The sequence below is a fragment of the Cynocephalus volans genome, chromosome 10, assembly GCF_027409185.1.
Source record: "Cynocephalus volans isolate mCynVol1 chromosome 10, mCynVol1.pri, whole genome shotgun sequence".
Lineage (NCBI taxonomy): Eukaryota > Metazoa > Chordata > Mammalia > Dermoptera > Cynocephalidae > Cynocephalus > Cynocephalus volans.
In genome coordinates this window covers 127,627,999-127,645,395 of record NC_084469.1, presented here as the reverse complement: position 1 = coordinate 127,645,395, position 17,397 = coordinate 127,627,999, and the positions used below count along the sequence as shown (strand labels likewise).

Genomic DNA, 17,397 nt, shown 5'->3' with positions numbered 1-17,397 from the left:
GTCGAGTTGGGCCCCGCGCTAGACTCTGATTCTTGCCTACCCCAGTCCTCCGAGGAGTATGGGCCCTCGCGGCTCAGACCCTATGCAGAGGGACGAAGGGCTCCAGGTCCCAGCCGACAGGGCTGTAGCCTCAAGAAGCCGGGCACCACCGAGAGGGAGCGACCCTGGTCCTAGAGAGGCTCGGTCGCCCCCTTGGTGACGCACTTCCGGCCGCGCCGCGGAGCCGCCCGTGCGGAGGTGAGTGCGGGTTTGCGCGCCCCTGGGCGGTGCCCTGGCTCCAAGGCTCTGAGTGCGGTTGGGGAGCGCCTCCATCCCGTGTGGAGCTGGGTCTCCTGTGAGCTGTGCTGCCGGGAGGCCGAGCCCGGGGGGGAGAGAGTAGGAGCGGCGGTCCGGGGTTCTCTTCCGCCCTCCTCGACTCCCGCTTTGGACTTGGTGGCCGAATAGGATCCGTCCAGCGGAAGGCGAAGCCTGTGTTACTGTCACAGCCACGACGCACAGAGCGTTTAGCATTTGATCTGTTCGGGGAAGATGTGTCATTGCAGCCAGAGCGTGGAATATTTGTGGGGCTGAAGCGGACGAAGGTGATAACACAGTCTTTTGACATGTTGAGGTCGTGCAGGGACTTTTACCTGTATGAAGTTTGGACTGTATGCTCCCTGCCTCCTGATATGGGGTCATGAATCAGGGCCAAGTGGGAGCTCAGAAAAAGCAGAGTCCGCCAGCTACCCTGGAGCAGAAGGAACCCGGATTTTGGAGGGCACTGTCACCTGGAGCAGTGTCTGTCCCAAGAGGTAAATCAGCCCTACCTCTCTCTGTGGGGTGACAATGACCTGGGAGTGACTTTTACAACGTAATTACGAATTTGCTCAGTTCTAGAATACAAATAAAATAGATTCAGAATTGCTGATTCATACCCTCACGAGAAACATTTAATACCTATAGTACAGTGCAGTATTTGGATATAGATCTTTTTGTCTTTGGCTGAATAGTAATTAGTCAAAATACTGTTTTCCGAAGTTAATTGTTATCGTTCCCACTACATCGGAATGGTTATGTTATTCAATTGTAGTGTAGTTAGGCTCATTTGCTATTGTTTGTATTTCGTTTTGGGACTTCACCTCCACCCCATCCTGGTTGGTGTATATATATATATTTGTTATAAATATAAATATGCAAGCATATGTGGTAATAAAATGAGCACCCCTGCATACACCACCCAAGTAAGAAGGAGAACATTGCCAGTACTGCTGCATCTATCAATGTGCTCTGTACCTATATGTTATAAATATAAATATACGAGTGTGTGTACTAATAAAATGAGCACTCATGAACACACCACCCAATTAAGAAGGAGGACGTTGCCAGTACTGCTGCATCTATCAATGTGCTCTGTACCTATATGTTATAAATATAAATATACGAGTGTGTGTACTAATAAAATGAGCACTCATGAACACACCACCCAATTAAGAAGGAGGACGTTGCCAGTACTGCTGCATCTATCAGTGTGCGCCGCCTCATCCCAACTCCCAGCCTCCCACCCATAGAGGTAGCAACTAACTTAAATTTTGTTTTAATCATAACCTTACTATTTTAAATATAGTTTAATCATATATACATATATTATTTAAATTCTTTTTTTGTTTTTGAGCTTTATATAAATGGCATCATGGTGCGTATAGTCATCTGGGGTTGGCATAATTCTATATCATGTTCCTAAATTTATACATGTTTTATGTAGCTGCTGGGTAATGCTCCATTGTAAAAATTATATGAAAACTTATTGCTGTAGTTTCAATGGATGTGTGGGTTGTTTCCAGTTTTTTGGTATTAAAATAATGCTGATAATGAATATTTTTGTACATATCTCTTACATATGAGAGTTTCTCTAGGGCATAAGTTTTTTTAAATTTTTAAAAATTTTTTAATTTTTATTTTTTTAAAACATTTATTCATTTTATTTATTTATTTATTTATTTATTTATTTATTTATTTGTTTATTTATTTATTTATAAATTTTATTTTGTCGATATACATTGTGGCTGATTATTGTTGCCCATCACCAAAATAGGGCATAAGTTTTTAAAATGAGGCATAAATATTGAGTTTTTTCAAACACCTTTGGCATCTATTGAGATGGACAGTATGTTTATCTTTCTTTAATTTATTAATGTGGAAAAGATACTAATCTGTGTCCTAACAGTTATTGAGCTTTACTTATCTTCATGGATGATCCTACTTAGTTGTGATGCATTACTGTAATGAACTACTGGAGTCTATTCCTTAATATTTAGAATTTTTGTGTCAGTATTCATAAATGAGATGACTGTGGTTTTGTATGAGTTTTGTGCTGGCATCATAAAAAGAATTGGGAAACTTATTTTGCCATGCTCTGCTATAGTTTAAGTAGTGTTAGAATTATTCATTTCTGGGGCAGGCCCGTGTCTCACTTGGGAGAGTGCGGTGCTGTTAACACCAAGGCCACGGGTTTGGATCCCATATAGAGATGACCGGTTAGCACACTGGGTGAGCGTGGTGCTGACAACACCAAGTCAAGGGTTAAGATCCCCTTACCGGTCATCTTAAAAATATATATATATATTCATTTCTTTCTTCTTTTGTGTGGCAACCAGCCAGTCTGGGGATCCGAACCCTTGATCTTGGTGCTATTGGCACCATGCTCTTCTCCCAAATGAGTTAACTGGCCAGCCTGAGAATTATTCATTTTTTATATTAAAAAAAAATAGATAAATTTAACAGTTTAATTGAGCAAAGAATGATCCACAAATTCAGCAACAGGATAGGTTCAGAGTGACTCCACATTAGCTGAGTTGCTAACGTGGAGTCACTCTGAACCTATCCTGTTCTGGTTGCTGCTGAATTTTCAGTTGGCTGCCTGTGATTGAGACTCAGTTGCTTTTTACAAAAGTAGGTTACAGTCTGTTTGCATATCAAGTTAGGTTGTAGTTCACTATGTCTGAAAAAAACCTTTAGGCCAGACTTAATTTAACACTTAAAGATTTGAAAAGATTGACTCATGACACATCTGGGTCTTTACTGGCTGTCTTGGTTTAATTAGGTAAAAATAATCAAAGATTATGGAGAAAATCTATATAATATAATTGGTGGAATTGATTTATTAGATCCAAGTGGAACTATATGTTCTTCTATCATAAAATAAGTTTTCTTTTTAAACACCATAGAATATTTTTTTTAAATGGACACATAAGAAAAAAACCCTCAGAAATTTCTAAAGTAGAAGTTATTAGATCAGGTTATTTAAAGATCATGCAAAAAGCCTTAATTTATGAACAGAGAAGAAATTAGCAACAACAAACTATCCTAAGCAATTATAAGTCAGGGACAAAACAGAGTTGCTGACTGGTTATAAAATAACTAAAACATGAAATATTAAAACCTCTGGAATGTGGCTAATATTGTATTCAGAAGAAAATTTATGGCCTTTTGGGCTTTAATTTCCAAATAGGAAAGTTTGGAAATAAATAGACAAATCATGCAACCTCAAGAAGGTAGGAAAAATCCTCTTGTAGTCTAGCTTCCCCCAAGAGCAGAACGTGGGGCAAAGATTTGTGTATAGGAATTCATTTAGGAATGTTGTCACGGGCAGAGTGAAGGACAAGGTTGTAAAACAGGAGGAGGGAGAACTGATGCAAGGACGTGTTGTCAGGTTTGGCCCCCTCAACAGGTTCTGTCGTGCAGAGTCTTTGAGGAGCCTTGGCATCTCAAGGTTGCCCACTTGGGGGACTGATGGGGAAGATGTTTATCTATTGGCTTCCATCCCCTATTGGTCAAGGGTGGCCCTGCAGGAGTTAACTCCCTTGCACTTCATGGCCCAGCAGATGTCCCTAGGTTTCCTACAAAGGACAGCAAAGAGGCCCCAGGGGCAGGAACTAGGCATATGTGGTATAGGTCCTTGCGGAGGCATTGGTAGGTTGCAGCTTTGCAAAGCTGGTCAAGGCCTCGGTGAAACTGGGCTAAGGGTGGGACAAGAGGATGTGGAGTGGTGCTTAAGCTGTCTCCTACAGAGCTAAAGGAACAAACTAAGAAAGCAGGATTGGGGAGTTAAAAACAAATAGAAGAAAGTGGTTGTTGCTCCATAAAAGAAAAAACTGGGTCCTTGAAAATTAAAACAACAACAACACATTAAAATAAATAGACCACTGTTTAGTATAACTGTGTTAGTCTGTTTAGGCTGCCATAACAAAATACCATAGACTGGGTGGCTTAAACGGGATAATTTTTTTCTCACAGTTCTGGAGGTTAGAAGTGCAAGATGAAGGTGCCTGGTGATTTGGTTCCTGCCAGTGATCTCTTTCTGGCTTGCAGATGGCAACCTTCTCATTGTGTCCTCACGTGATGGAGAGGGGGAGAGAGAGTGAACATGAGTGAACTCTGGTGTCTCTTCTTCCTCTGTGTGGGCACCAGACCTGTTGGATTAGGGCCTCGCCCTTGGGACCTCATTGAACATTATTATTATCACCTCATAGGCCCTATCTCCAAATACAGTCACACTGGGGATTCGGGTTTCAGCATATAAACTGGGGGGGACACAAACATTTAGTCCATAACACTAACCCTGGAGAAAGGGTCTAGAAAGCACATATATTCAAAAGAAGAGGTAAGAAAAGCAAAGTAACTTCAGATAAAGAACAAATGAAAAGAGTCATGAACCAGTGTTTTCTACAACTCTACTGAAGTTGAAGTCCTGGAAGAAATGAATAATATTTGAAGAAAATATAAATTTTCAAGACCGACTTTAGGAGCAGTAAAATTTAGAAAATAATCAGTTTGCATGTTTTTGAATATGATGAACAAGAGGCGCTGGGTCACGGGACTCTAAATGCTATAGTGATCTCTCTCAGGAGCTGCAGCAGAAGTCCAAGCCATGGTGTACTCACTATCAGAAAGCTGGAAAGTAGGAAGGGGCAGCCTGGTGTCTCACTCGCAGCCCAGCCTCCTCAAGGTAAGTCTGGGCCACGCAGCAGGCTGACCTTCCATGATCTCTACAGAGGCATTAGGATTCTTGAGGACACTCAGAGCTCTGAGGGAATGGGGCAGGATGTCAGAGAGCAGCTGCCCCCTTCTCCAGGCACTTCCTTCTTGGGGCCTGACTCCCTGAGCCTCTGTGCTGGGCTGTGGGGGCTAGCTTCCCCTTTGTCCAGGTGCTGCTTCCTTGGGGTCTGCCTTCCCAGGCCTGTGTGCTGGGGCTGCAGTCCAGCCAGCCTACCTTCTTTTTTTGACGGAGCGGCTGGCTAGTACAGGGATCGGCCTACCTTCTCTTGTAATTGAGGCGGATGCTTGTTTTAGAGAAAGAGAAATGAGTCAAAGATCTTGGTCATGTTCAGTCTCTTGAATGGAATCATTGATCCATGAGTCTTTGTTTTATTACTTTTTAGGGTCTGCCTACATTTTATATACACTCTTTCGTATGTATAATATGTGTCAGAATTGTGAGATCCTAGGGTTTCTGGCAGCAGAGTGTCAATGTCAAGGCTGGGAGGAGTCCCAAACGCTGAACCCGTGAATACATTAGTGCTTTCTTCCGGTGGCAGCTCCTATTCGCACTGCTGTCTGAATGCAGGCTGTCTGCGTCTCAGGGCTTCCAGGAGGGCCACATTGCTCCTGGCAGGGATGGCTTGCCTCATGCTTGTCTCTCTCTGTTTCTCCTCAGCTACAGCCCTTCTCTGAGGGGGAGACCAGGTGACGACAGCCATGCTTCTGACAGCTTGGCTCCAGGTGAGCTGTGTGTCCTTCACTTTTTCCCATGGGCAATTTCAGATTGAGGAGAACTGAGAAGGGGAGCCAGGGAGCCTTGGAATGAAAGCTGTTTCTGCCTGCCAGGCTGGAACTTGTGGGAAAGGGGTGGTGTGGGGGGAGGGCAGCAGAGACCAGGATGTGACAAGTGGAGGTAGCAGGAGAGTAAGCCTGGAAGTGGAAAGGTAGCTTTCTGCACACTGAAGGTCTCTGCTCCTCTGTTCAGGAGCTCCCCCACCAGAGGGCTCTGGGTAAATGGGGATGTGGAAGCTGTCCATGCAGGAGGCACTGTGCATAGATGTGAATGGAGGAGAATCCCAGAGAATTAGGATTCTCTGTTGCAGGCTGTAGGGGAAGAGGAGTAGCAGGATCAGATCACCCAGAGGGATGGCTGTGCTTTTATATCAGGGAAAGGGGAAAATGATAGGAATAGGATCAAAGGAGGGAAAAGACAGGAAGTCCTGTTTCTCATTTTGTCCTTGTGAGGCTTTCAGGGCTTGGGGTACAGTGGTTCAGACTTTAGGTCGATGGTAAGAGCTCTCAACCCTCTTCCTCAGAAAAATAAACCTGCAAACCAAATTTTCCATACACTTTCAGGGACTTCATGGACCCCCTGATGCTCATCCATGGACTACAGGTTGGGAATAATCATAGTCACAATAACTCCAATAATATTGTCTGAGGCTTACGAGGGCCCTGTGCTAAGCCCTTTGCATGGATCATTCAGACCTGACAACCTCCCTCTGTGATAGGTGCTATGTTGTACTCATTCTGCCAGAAAAGAAATGAAAGCAAAGAGGAATAGAGTAACGTGCCCAAGGTCACAAAGTTATAGTGTGATTCATAACTGTTCAGTAATATGAGAACTGTGGAAACAGTGACATTAACTTGGTCAGATTTGTGATGGCTATGTATGGAACGATTTTCTGGGGAGATTCAAAAGCAAGTTGACCACTTCAGAAAGAATTCCACTGGTGAAGTGGGCTTCATTAAGGAAAGTAGTTGTTAAAGAGGAGGGATCCAATTCATGCTTAAGACATAAAAATCTTCAGGATGTAGAGAGTCAAAGGATGGGGGGCAAGGGGAGAGTCAAGAATGATTCCAGGGTTTCTAGCTGAGGTTTCCTGTGCAGGTGGTGCTGAACCAGCTGAGGTATGGATTCACAAGGTGCCAACTAACTGGGGAACAGGGTGGTGGTGGCACCCTGTGAAGGCATTTAATTTTGTGCAGGGAAGTTACTTGACCTTTCCAAAGAGGACTCACAGAAACACCTAGAGGTTGGGCTAGAATTGCTGGTGGAGGTCAGTAGGATCAAAGGAGACAGATGCTGTCAGCAGTTGTTATCATGGAAGCTGAGGTGGGCAGAGGGGACCTGCAGAAGCTGCAGCTGCCAGGAGGGAGGAGTGGGCTGGGAACAAGGTGCAGCCTCAGCCCCGAGTGGCAGAGCTCATTCACTCATACCACCCTCATAGCTCACAGGAAAAGCTGAAAGCACGGCAGAGGAGCTGGGCCAATGGCGAGGCTGCTTTCCCTCCTTTCCCACACCTCCCTGGAGAAACAGTGAGGTCATGGGAGAAGTTGGAAAGGATGAGGCTTGCATGGGAGAGGGTAATGAAAAATGCCGGGTATTGGGGAGAGCCCCAGCCGGGCAGCACTGTGCTTCCTCTGCTAGAGGTGCTCGAGCAGAGGCTGTACAGCTCTTTATGGGGTGTGACGGGAATCAGGTGGCGGATGGGGCTGGATGAGATGGGAGCCAGGACTGTTCTTTGGGAGTGGCTTGAGGTGTAAAGATGAGGGCAAGGTGTGGGTCACAGACCAGGGCTGAGCTTCGGCACAGGGAAGCCAAGATCTCAAGGGATGGCGTGGCAACTGCTGGTGCATTGGTCAGAATCTGCCAGTGAGAGCATGGCCTGTCTAATAGCGCAGAGTGGCCTCGGGAATTTGCTTATGGGAAAATCTATTTTCTTTCAGCCCCACTTACATTATATTTTATAAATGTAAAAAATGACATGAGGTTTCTATATTGTGAGAGAAGTCAGATATTCCGTGGTTTCCTGGTGCTTTTTCTCAAATCTGTTTGTTTATTTATTCATTCATTCGTTTGCTTTTTCTCAGATCTTGTATTTATGTATTCATTCTTTGGTTCTTTCTTTCTTTTTTTCTTCTTTTCCTCTTCATCTTCACTTCTCTTCTGGCAGCTGGCTGGTATGGGGATCCCAACCCTCGATCTTGGTGTAATTAGCACTGTGCTGTAACCAAGTGAGCTAACCAGCCAGCCTTTTTTTTTTTTTCTTGGTACCAAATATTTTCCTTGTTATTATTTTTGTGCTTTCACAAGCTTCCTCCCCAGGCCCTTATACTACCCTCTGCCCCTCACTTAGGGCCTGAGCCATGGAGTTGGCCCTAGGGCAGCAGGAACCTGTTGTTTCAGAAGTCGGTGACCTTTGAGGATGTGGCTGTGTACTTCACCCAGACGGAATGGGATGGTCTGTCCCCGGCACAGAAGGCCCTGTACAGGGATGTAATGCTGGAGAATTATGGGAATGTGGCCTCCCTGGGTAAGGTGTCTCTCCCCCCTGGGACCCAGATTCTGCCTTTTGGGGTTTCCTGGCTTCCTTCTCCCTTACAAGTTGTAGATGGGGTCTCTGGTAATCCTTTACTGAGTGGGAACCTTGGGACTATTTCTAATCTCCTAGACTTGGGGTTACTGGGAAGGGTGAACCCCAAGCCCTTTTTGGCCAATGGAGGACTTTGTTGGGACTGGTGTGCACTTTTTTTTTATTCAAAATATTTTATCTTTTACGTGTACATATTTGTGGAGTACAGTGTGCTGTTTTAATACATACATATGTTACATAATGATTCATTTAGGGTAGATAGCATAGTTTTGTACTCCAGTATGCACTTTTTTTTTTTTTTTTTTTTGTCGTTTTTTCGTGACCGGCACTCAGCCAGTGAGTGCACCAGTCATTCTTATATAGGATCCGAACCCGCGGCGGAAGCGTTGCCGCGCTCCCAGCGCAGCACTCTACCAAGTGCGCCACGGGCTCGGCCCCAGTATGCACTTTTGATTCACCCTGTGGAAACTGTGTTTTGTACACAGTATGGAAAACAGTAACTTCCTATTCCACGGTGACATCTTCAGGTCCCTCCTCACCTTACCTGTGTCTCGAGTCTTTCCAAGGTCTCAGTGGACTCTGACTCTTTTGGGCCAAGGTCAAAAAGTGGTATCCCTTTGGGCCGAATCTCCCTGCTTGCCCTATATGAAGTTTCCTGGGTCCTTCCCAAGCCCTCCCACATCTTCCTGTATTCCTTAGGCTTGGGACCCTCTGGGGCTCTTACCTTCCCTCCCCATTGCTGAGACAACCTGAGAAGAGGCTTAGGAACTCATCTGTGGGAGATTATTCATCTGTCTCTTTTATTTCCTTCCCCCAAACCAGGATTTCCACTTCTCAAACCTGCTGTGATCTCACAACTGGAGGGAGGAGGTGAGCTAGGGGTCCTCTCTCCACTGGCCGCTGGAACAGGAACAGGCCCCCAGGACCTCTGGACTGGTAAGGGAGGCACATATTGCCCGTTATGTTGGCTTTCTTTAGGAAGAAAGCCAACTTTAGCAACATAATCATGTCACATTTATTGGCCAGCCATACAGAGTAAAGTTTAAATAAATTTTGATGATTTATAGAGATAAGTACAAAAATAGAAAAAAAAGAGATAGGTGCAATTGTGTCTGACTTCGAAGTTTGCTGTGTCTACTTCCAAGAAAAGATCTTTTTTCAAATGCTTTATTCTAACTTTTTTCAATCCTAATTTTAGAATCCTGCTTCCTTCAGATAAAATAATAGACTTTAGTAATTTCTTTGGTCCTTGCCATTTTCTAAGCATTGTCGTCTGTCTTAGTTTGTTTGCTGTTACTTATAATAGAACACCTAAAATTGGGTAAGTTTTAAAGAAACAAAATTTATTTTTGACAGTTCTTGAGTCTGGGAAGCCCAAGGTCAAGGGAGCACATCTGGTGAGGGCTCTTTACAGAATGCCAAGGCAGTGTAGGACATCATATGGTGAGGGCATTGAATGTGCCAGCTCAGGTCTCTCTTCTGTTCCTTTTAAAGCTACAAGTTCCACTCCCATGAGAACCCATTAATCCATGAATGGATTAATCCATTCATGAGGGCAGAGCCCTCATGACCCAATCACCTCTTAAAGGCCCCACCTTTCAAATACCTTAGTTGAATTTCCCACTCTCTTAATACTGTTACAATGGGGCTTAAGTGTGAACATGAGTTTTGGAGGGGACAGGCACTCATAAATCATAGCATCCAGTTAATGTGGACGATACAGAATTAACAGCCTTTTCACATGGAAAGGCAGAAGTGGTTAAAAGCATAGTTTTTAGACCAGACTTTACTGAGGTCTAATTGCAACTGTGCTACTTCCTAGTTGTATGATTTTGAGCAGATCAATAGTTTGAGTGTCTAAGATTCAGTGTTCTCATCTCTGAAAATGGAATGATAATAATAAAAGGAGGTAACAGTACTAGTCTTGTAGATTTAGAATTAAATGAGATAACACATTGAGTGCCTAGTTTATAGTGTGTGCTCAATTAAATATTTTTATTTTTTGTAGAGGTGGGGAGACAGCTGAATTTGCCAAAGTAGAACAGAAGGGAGGAAGTGTTCTCCATTCCTTGCTTCTCAAATGTTGATGTGTAAATGCATCACCTGGGTGTCTTATAAGTATGCAGATTGTCATTCAGTAAGTTTGGGGCTGGGCCAAGATTCTGTAGTTCTCTTAAGTTTCCAGGTGATGCTAATGCTTCTGGTTACCAGATCACACCTGAAGTGGCAAGGTTCTGGTACAAACTGAGTAGCTGCCAGATGACTTCTCATTTCCTCTGAGGCCCAGCTTTACTACTTGTATTTGGGGTCCATGAGATTCTCCTGCATTTTTTTAGTGAATCCTCTTTTTTTAAAGATGGTTTCAGTGGATTTTTATTCCTTTTGGTCATTCTACCAGATGATACCTGACCAAGGAAGGCACATTGTGGAAATGCGAATTTGAAGTATAATTTGCTTGACAGATTTTAGAAAAAAATGATATTATGAGGTCTTTAATCAAAGAAGTCTGGATTTCATTCTGTAGGCAGCAGACCAGCCTGAAGTCTTTGAAGTTTCTGAGCAACCCATCATGATCTTAGCTGAGGATAGAAAGCTTAACCTAGTCAGTGTGTATAGGTTAATTGGGGTGAGGAATCAAATAGGGACTAGGCAGGCAGAAGGGAAGGGCGAAGGGCATAAGGCCCATTTCAGCAGAGCTGACTTTCTTTTCAGAATGTCCAGAAGCCCCATCCACTGGCTTCTGTTTAAATCTCATTTGCTGGAACTGTGTCAAAGGGCCAACCTCACTGCAAGAGAGGGTGGGAAAATGTAGTTTTTTGTTGGGCATATTGCTATTTCAAACAGAGTAGAGGATGAGCTAGTAAAGAAGAAAGGGAGAGTAGATACTGCACCTGCCACCCCCATAGGATTTGGTAAATAGAAGGTCACTAGTGTAGAAAAACCGGCAAAGAATATAAGTGGTTGATCCACATAAGTATATGTGAAAAATGCCCACTTTTAGTAGAAACCAGTTAAATACAAAGTAAAACAAAGATATTTCACCTATCATATTGAGAACAATTATATTAAGTGTTGGTGACAGTGCAGTAAAACAGGAATAGAATTCTGGAGCTGAACGTGAATTGGTAGTCTTTCTAGAAAGTACTTTAGCAATACATACTAAGAGTCTTTAAAAAGTTTTTATTTGAGCAATAATCAGCCACAATGTATATCGACAAAATAAAATTAAAAAAAAAAAAGAAAAACAAAAAACAAACAAACAAACAAACAACAAAAAACCAAATAAATGTATAAGACATCTAGTTAAACTCGGAGTTCAGATAAACAACAACAAAAATTTTTAGTACACGTGTGTCCTATTCAATATCTGAGATATACTTTAGTAAAAAATTAATCGTTATCTGAAATCCAAAAAAAAAAAAAAAAAGTTTTTATTTGTTAACCTGGGTATTCCCTTCTAGGGCTGTACTCTAATAAAGTAATGGGAGCTATAGATGAGATGCATGTGCACAGTTCGTCATAACTTTATATAATAACAAAATATTGGAAACAATCTGAATTTTCAGTTTAAGGAGAATGAGTAAATCAAGGAACCTCTGCAGGATGGAATACTATTTAGCAATTGAAAAATATATTTTAACAGTATATCTAAAGACATTGGAAAATGATCACCATGAATGTTAAGGAAGAAAAATTTTTTAATTTGGAAAAAAATGCATATTTGTTTTTAGAAAAATGATTGAAAAGGAAATGATTGGGGAAGGAGGTACATCAGAAGATTGACAGTAGTTATTTTTAGGTGGTCATATTTCAGGTAATGTTAATTTTCTTCATTGTAAGTTTTTGATACTACAGGTGTTTTAGTTTACACTACCATAACAGAGTACCATTGGACTGGGTGGCTTATAAACAACAGATATTTATTTCTTACAGTTCTAGAGGCTGGGAAGTCCAAGATCAAGGTGCAGGTGGATTCTGTGTCTGGTGAGGGCCCACTTCCTAGTTAATAGACACCCACCTTCTTGCTCACATGGTGGAAGAGAGGGGAGCTCTCCAGGATCTCTTTTATAATGGTACTAATCCCATTCATGGTGGTTCTGCCAAAGACCCCACCTCCTAATATCATATTAGGGGTTAGGAGTTCAACATATAAATTTAGTGGGGGACAAACATTCAGTCTATGGCAATAGATGAGTATTATTTTTTTAATTGGTAAAAGACCAATATTATTTTGAAAATGCTTGCTAGGCAAATCCAGGTCATTCGGACTTATTAAGGGCAGTTATACTGAAACATTAGGGCAGGGGGCATATGACATGGTTGAGGAGAGATGAGAGATGAAAAAATAGTTACAGCACTTTGGGGCTGAGCTTTTGAGAAATTTGGGGACAAATGAAGAGTAGCTCTAAAGACTATTGGTATTATAGAAAGAATTTTAGGCAATGATCAATTTTAGGATGGGGGAAGAGGTGGAAGGAAAAGGCAAGGTTAGTGAAGCAATAATCTGGAGTAAGTAGGAAGAAGTGGGATCAAATGGGCTTTAAAACAGACTTTCTGAGGTAGAGAAAAAAGAACTTGAAGGAGGAATTTCTAGAGTTCAAGTTCTAAGGAAAGAAAGAAAATTCTTTTCTTTTTGCTTCCTGGTGCTGCTGACACTTGTTGTCCCAGTGTTGCTACGTGTTGTTGGATCCTGTACCTTTTCCTTCTTATGCATTTTCCATTTTCCTTAATAAGGAACTTAGTGCCATAGAGACAACTAAGAAGAAGCTGCAGAGTGTAGAAAAGCCTGGTGTGATGGAAAGAATGCTGATCTAGTGGACGAGACCTAGAGTTTTATTCTACTGCTGTCATTTTTAACCATCATGTTATTGGTTATGTCCTTTACAATGGCTTTGCCTTACACAGAGTGAGACTGGTGATGTTTTTAAATCATTACTCTAAAATGCACAATACTGAGACATGCTCAAAACAGTACTGAAAGGGCCGGCCCGTGGCTCACTCGGGAGAGTGTGGTGCTGATAACACCAAGGCCATGGGTTTGGATCCCATATAGGGATGGCCGGTTAGCTCACTGGGTGAGCGTGGTGCTGACAACACCAAGTCAAGGGTTAAGATCCCCTTACCGGTCATCTTAAAAAAAAAAAAAAAAAAAAACTACTGAAAGTGTATAAAGTAAGGGAAAAACCTACAAAACTTCCTGTGCCAGTTCGCTCAGTTTCATGTGCATTCTTCCAAAAGTTTTCTAGACATATGTATATGTATATGTATATGTATGCCCTTTATATTTTTATTTTTTCACACAAATAGTATCTGTTCTACATATTGTTTCTATACTTGTTTTTCCATTTAACAGTGCATTTTGACATCTTTTCATGTCAGTATGTATGGGTTTATCTCATTCTTTTCCAGTTCCATATTATTCCACCATATGGATGAACCTTAGGTTCTTTGACCTGGTCTGGTGATTTTAAAGAGCCTCCTGATCACTGTGATCTTTTATAGCACAATTCTTTTCTTTTTTTCTAATACGGTTCTTACTTGACATTTTATATTTTCTATTTCTTATAGTAGATATTGATATCCAGACTGACAATAATTTGGCAAAAGAAATCTGTGAAGAAAAAGATAATATGTCATTTGAACTTCAGAGGGACTTTTCCCAGGAAACAGACTTTTCAGAAGCCTATATTCTAGAGAAAAAACAGGAAGTCTACTCAGTAGCAAGTATGAAGAAGGAAAACAGCAGTGTCATTGATGGAACAGTAAAAGATGAGACAAGCCCCATGGCGGAGTGTTTCTTTAGTCATAGTCCAAACTTGTATCAGTGTCATACCATCTCCACTGGTGAGCAGCCCCATGGGTGTATAGGATTGGGGAAATCCTTAAGTTTTGACACAAAACTTGTTAAGCATGAAATAATTAATACTGTCGAGAAACCTTTCAAATGTGAAGAATTAATGAAAACCTTTATATGTGACTCTAAACTTAATCAGCATGAAGAAAGCTACACTGGAGAGAAGGCTTATCGATGTATTGAGTGTGGCAAAGCCTTCAGTGTTAATGCAAAATTAATTTGGCATCAAAGACTTCATAGTGGAGAGAAACCCTTCAAATGTGTGGAGTGTGGGAAAAGCTTTAGCTACAGTTCCCATTTTATCACACATCAGACAATCCACAGTGGGGAGAAGCCCTATCAGTGTAAGGTGTGTGGGAAAGCCTTCAGTATTAATGGGAGTCTGAGTAGGCATCAGAGAGTCCATACAGGAGAGAAGCCCTATCAGTGCAAGGAGTGTGGAAATGGCTTCAGCTGTAGTTCTGCATATATCACACATCAGAGAATCCATACTGGGGAGAAACCTTACGAGTGTAATGACTGTGGGAAAGCTTTTAATGTTAATGCAAAATTAATTCAACATCAGAGAATCCACACTGGAGAGAAACCTTATGAATGCAATGAATGTGGGAAAGGCTTCAGGTGCAGTTCCCAGCTTAGGCAGCATCAGATCATCCACACTGGAGAGAAACCCTATCAGTGTAAAGAATGTGGAAAAGCCTTCAATAATAATGCAAAACTCATTCAGCATTGCAGAATCCACACAGGGGAGAAACCCTTTGAGTGCACTGAATGTGGAAAAGCCTTTAGTGTCAAAGGGAAATTAATGCAGCACCAGAGAATCCACACAGGTGAGAAACCATATGAGTGTAATGAATGTGGGAAAGCCTTCCGGTGTAACTCCCAGCTTCGGCAGCATCTGAGAATCCACACTGGGGAGAAGCCCTATGAGTGTAATGAGTGTGGAAAGGCCTTCAGTGTTAACGCAAAACTAATGCAGCATCAGAGAATTCACACTGGAGAGAAACCCTTTGAATGTAATGAGTGTGGGAAATGCTTTACTTCTAAAAGAAACCTACTTGATCATCACCGAATCCATACTGGAGAAAAGCCTTATCAATGTAAGGAATGTGGGAAAGCCTTCAGTATCAATGCCAAATTAACTAGGCATCAGAGAATACATACTGGGGAGAAACCTTTCAAATGTATGGAATGTGAGAAAGCATTCAGCTGTAGTTCTGACTATATTGTGCACCAGAGAATCCATACTGGAGAGAAACCCTTTCAATGTAAAGAGTGTGGAAAAGCCTTCCATGTTAATGCCCATTTAATTCGGCATCAGAGAAGCCACAGTGGGGAGAAACCCTTCAGATGTGTGGAGTGTGGCAAGGGCTTCAGCTATAGTTCTGACTGTATTATACATCAGACAGTCCATACTTGGAAGAAATCCTATGTGTGTAATGTGTGTGGGAAAGCCTTCAGGTTTAGCTTTCAACTTAGTCAGCATCAGAGTGTCCATAGTGAAGGAAAATCCTAATGAGAAGAATGTAGAAAACTCAAGACTAGTGCTTAAATGGATCAAATATCAGATTCATCCTGCTGGAGAACACTAAGAGGGAAATGAATATGGCAGAGTGTTCACAGGAAACAGGTCTTTTCTGTTTCATTTAATTTTTAATCAGGAGTGGATGACCAGTTAAGAAAGACCATCCCAAAAGAAACAGCTTTGTTTTGTACTAATGACCAATTGGAAAATATAATGAAATATCACATTCCCAGAAGCATCAAGAAAAGTAGATTTTCTAGAAATAAACAATTATTATGCAGGACCTATATGGGAAAAACCAGAAGTCTCCTAAGGGCCACCAAAGGAAACTTGAATAAATGGAGAGAGAGAAACCTTGTTCTTGGATAGGAAAACCTGTAGTATAAGGATATTCACTCTGCCTAAATTAATTTATTTGTTTAATTTTTGACAATAAGCATGCATTACTTTTGTAAAGAGGAAAATCAATAAAGACTTCTTTTAAAAAGGAAAAATAGATGAGTAAATATTTTTATTTTCATGGAATAGAGAAAACCTTTCTATGCATGAGATGAAAGCTAGAAATCAAACATAAGGGGGAAATACTGATAAATTGACTAATCAAAATTAAATATTTCTGTCTGATTTTGTTTTAAGTAACTTCAAATAAGGTTAACAGATAAAGTACAAAAAGTGGAATTACCTTTGTAAAATTTGTGATATAAAGGTGTAATATCTGATATAAAAAGAGGTTTTAGAATTAAGAGGAAAATAAATTACCTTTATAAAAACTAGCAAATGACACTAATAGGCAGTTTTTGTTTGTTTGTTTGTTTGTTTTTTAAGATGACCAGTAAGGGGATCTTAACCCTTGACTTGGTGTTGTCAGCACCACACTCTCCTGAGTGAGCCATGGGCTGGCCCTAACAGGCAGTTTTTAAAGAGGCATAAAAATGACTTAAAGTGAGAAGAGATGTTCAGTCTCAGTAGTCTAAGGAGTGAAAATTATTAAGATTTTTTTCCATATCAAATTGGCATATAATCATACATGAAATACTATGTAGCCTTCAAAAATGACATTTGCTATAGATGCTCTTTATGTAAGTATGAAGTGCAGTCAAGAAGATAGCATGTTAGAGGTTCCCTATTTTGTAGTAGTTGGAACTCTTATACAAACTCGTGGCTCTTGAGGTCCTGAAGGAAGGTGGCTGCGTTGGATTCCCAGCCTCCTTAGTGCTTTTCAAGGTCTCTGGTTTCATGAACATCTTGGAAGCCTTGAGATACTCTTTAGAAGAGAATCTCTCGCCCCTTTAAAAAATTCTAAGCAGTTGGGCTGGCCTGTGGCTCACTTGGGAGAGTGCGGTGCTGATAACACCAAGGCCATGGGTTCAGATCCCGTATAGCGATGGCTGGTTAGCTCACTGGCTGAGCGGGGTGCTGACAACACCAAGCCAAGGGTTAAGATCCCCTTACCAGTCATCTTTAAAAAAAAAAAAAAAAATTCTAAGCAGTAAGGTATGTGAATGATGTAATGCTGTTAGCAATATATAAAGAAGGTTAAAAATGACAAGTTCTGTTACATTACAGCTGCCTCAGAAAATTCTGTTACAACATTCAAGTCCCTTAAATTCACAAGGGACTTTTTT

General features: G+C 41.5%; 1 protein-coding gene across 5 annotated transcripts; it reads left to right on the top strand.

The window, feature by feature from the left end:
• Nucleotides 1-258: 258 nt before the first annotated feature.
• Nucleotides 259-16,240, top strand: ZNF23 (zinc finger protein 23). Of its 5 annotated transcripts, XM_063111293.1 has the most exons (6): nucleotides 259-791; nucleotides 5,693-5,757; nucleotides 6,373-6,412; nucleotides 8,157-8,333; nucleotides 9,216-9,329; nucleotides 13,962-16,240. In XM_063111293.1, exons 4-6 carry the CDS (start codon nucleotides 8,300-8,302, stop codon nucleotides 15,761-15,763), a joined length of 1,950 nt encoding a protein of 649 aa, XP_062967363.1. In that variant the 5' UTR covers nucleotides 259-791; nucleotides 5,693-5,757; nucleotides 6,373-6,412; nucleotides 8,157-8,299; the 3' UTR covers nucleotides 15,764-16,240. The 5 variants fall into 5 exon arrangements, with proteins under 5 accessions (XP_062967363.1, XP_062967362.1, XP_062967361.1 ...); XM_063111292.1 differs by lacking the exon at nucleotides 6,373-6,412 and having other exon boundaries at nucleotides 8,207-8,333; nucleotides 13,965-16,240; XM_063111291.1 differs by lacking the exon at nucleotides 6,373-6,412 and having other exon boundaries at nucleotides 8,207-8,333.
• Nucleotides 16,241-17,397: the final 1,157 nt, after the last annotated feature.